At 47.2% G+C, this 2,424-nt stretch overlaps 1 protein-coding gene across 1 annotated transcript; it reads left to right on the forward strand.

Moving 5' to 3' along the window:
- Positions 1-345: 345 nt before the first annotated feature.
- Positions 346-798, forward strand: LOC147384418 (uncharacterized). Its single transcript, XM_086424933.1, has one exon. It carries the CDS (start codon positions 346-348, stop codon positions 796-798), a length of 453 nt encoding a protein of 150 aa, XP_086281059.1.
- The last annotated feature ends 1,626 nt before the right edge of the window (positions 799-2,424 follow it).

Below are 2,424 nucleotides of genomic sequence, written 5' to 3' on the forward strand. Positions count from 1 at the left end.
TGTTGAACCTCTGCCTCGAGGAAAAGGGGGTAAGCTCTTCATCCTTGTAGCAACTGATTATTTTACTAAATGGATCAAAGTTGTTCCTCTCACTCTGATTAGGGAAGAAGAAGTTATCAAATTCACTTGGAAACACATCATAACTCGGTTTGGAATCCCTTACGCATTAATCTCCGATAATGGAACACAGTTTAAGGGTAACTGCGTGGAGTCGTACTTCAGGGAGTCTGGAATCCGATCACTCCAGTCATCACCAAGGTATCCACAAGGAAACGGACAAGCTGAAGCATCCAACAAGACAATCCTCGGGAACTTAAAAAAGAAATTGGAGAAGCATAAAGGAAGATGGGTGGACGAGCTACACAGTGTCCTATGGCTTACTGGACTATAGAAAGAAAGGCAACAGGTTTCACCCCGTTCGCGCTAGCCTATGGGACCGAAGCCGTTATCCCGACTGAAATACAGGTTCGTACCACAAAAACACAAGTGGCTGAAACAAAACTGAACGATGAAAATGTTGCTCAAAATTTGGATTGGTTGGATGAGACACGAGAGAGGGTCATGGAAAGATTGGCGCGATACCAACAAGTATTAAAAAGGTCTTATGATCGGAAGGTCCGGCGTAGGGAATTCCAAGTCGGTGATATGGTGCTTCGAAAAGTGTTCTCCAACACCAAAGAAATCAATAGTGGAAAGCTTGGTTCTAACTGGGAAGGACCCTACATTGTAAGTAGAGTTGGAAAATCAGGCGCATACTACTTGAAAATATCGACGGGGGATGTAATTCAATCACCATAGAATGTATTCAACCTGAAGAAATATTATCAGTAAACAACCACCTTTGCGTCTATGCTTGCTGTCTAAGGAAAAGCCTCGGTCTCTCAACAAGAGTCGAGCCCAACTGAGGAGTTGGTACAGAATTAAAGCCTTGACCCCTCCATAGGAGCCGAGCCCAACTAAGGAGTTGGTACAGAATTAAAGTCTCGGCCCCCTCCACAGGAGCCAAGCCCAACTAAGGAGTTGGTACATAATTAAAGCCATGACCCCTCCACAAGAGCCAAGCCCAACTGAGGAGTTGGTCTAAGTTAAAGCCTTGACTCCTCCACAGGAACCGAGTCCAACTAAGGAGTTGGTACAGAATTAAAGCTTCGGTCCCTCAATAGGAGCGGAGCCTAACTGAGGAGTTGGTACAGAATTAAAGCCTTGGCCCCTCCACCGAAGCCAAGCCCAACTGAGGTGTTGATCTAAGTTAAAGCCTTGACCCCTCCACAGGAGCCGAGCCCAACTAAGGAGTTGGTACAGAATTAAAGCCTTGGCCCCACAACAGGAGTCGAGCCCAACTAAGGAGTTGGTGCAGAGTTAAAGCCTCGGCCCCTCAACAGGAGCCGAGCCCAACTGAGGAGTTGGTACAGAATTAAAGCCTTGGCCCCTTCACCGAAGCCAAGCCCAACTGAGGAGTTGGTCTAAGTTAAAGCCTTGACCCCTCCATGGGAGCCAAGCCCAACTGACGAGTTTAAAGGGTTAACCAAATAGAACAAAGGAAAAGAAACAAAGCTGAAGACATGAGAATCAAAAAAATATATACACTTTCATTAACACAAAAAGATTTACATGGATAGTTGTAAGTAGTGTATTACAACTGCTGCATTACAAGGCAAAACAAAAAAGGGGAAAAAGAAGAATTTCAGGCATCTACCCTAACTTCGGCCTTAGCATCATCGGGGGTTCGTTCCTCGATTGGTGCGGCGGGGACTTCTGGGATAGGCTCCGGAATAGCTTTAGGGATGGCTTCTGGTTTTTTCACCACTGTTTCGACTTTCCGCAGCCTCGCTTTAAGCTTGTTGTAAGCTTTCTCCCAGGCTTCCTCGGAGGAGTCGAGCTGGGCTTGAAGATAATTCAGCTGGTCTTGAAGGGCTCTCTTTTGCTCTATTTCCTTCGTCTTCACCAGTTACTCCATAGAGGAAATCTTCCCATCCGCTAGAGCAAGCTTGTCCTTATTTTGCTCCAGCTCGGAAAATGCGCTATCCAAGCTCGATTGGAGCTTTTGGGACTTGGCCGCAGCCGCATCCTTTTTAGCCTGAAGCTGAAGTATGTGACCTTCTGCAGCACGGAGTTCATGTGCAGAAGTGTCGCTGGCCTCACCAAGCTTGGCCACGGCGTGTTGGGCCTGGAAAGAAAAGAGAAAGTGTTAGCAGGATAAAAGCATATAAAAGAAATGAATCTCAGAAGGAGTGAAGAAATTTACCGCAGCTAGAGCCCGGAAAGTGTCGTTGGAGAATTTCGCCAGGTCGCTGGCGAAACTCTGACTAGTCTTCTCCACGTCCCGCGGCAATACAAACGCTTCAAAGACCGCCTTAGCAACGGTAGGATTGGACAAGGCCGAATCCTTGTCCGTGACGGGTTTCCTCCCAGCCATGGGGCGCG

This window comes from Akebia trifoliata, chromosome 15 (genome assembly GCF_017979445.1).
Source record: "Akebia trifoliata isolate Shusen 1 chromosome 15, ASM1797944v1, whole genome shotgun sequence".
In the NCBI taxonomy this organism is placed as follows: domain Eukaryota; kingdom Viridiplantae; phylum Streptophyta; class Magnoliopsida; order Ranunculales; family Lardizabalaceae; genus Akebia; species Akebia trifoliata.

Coding starts and splice junctions, on each gene's coding strand:
- LOC147384418 (XM_086424933.1), top strand. CDS start 346: ATGGGTGGACGAGCTACACAGTGTCCTATGGCTTACTGGACTATAGAA.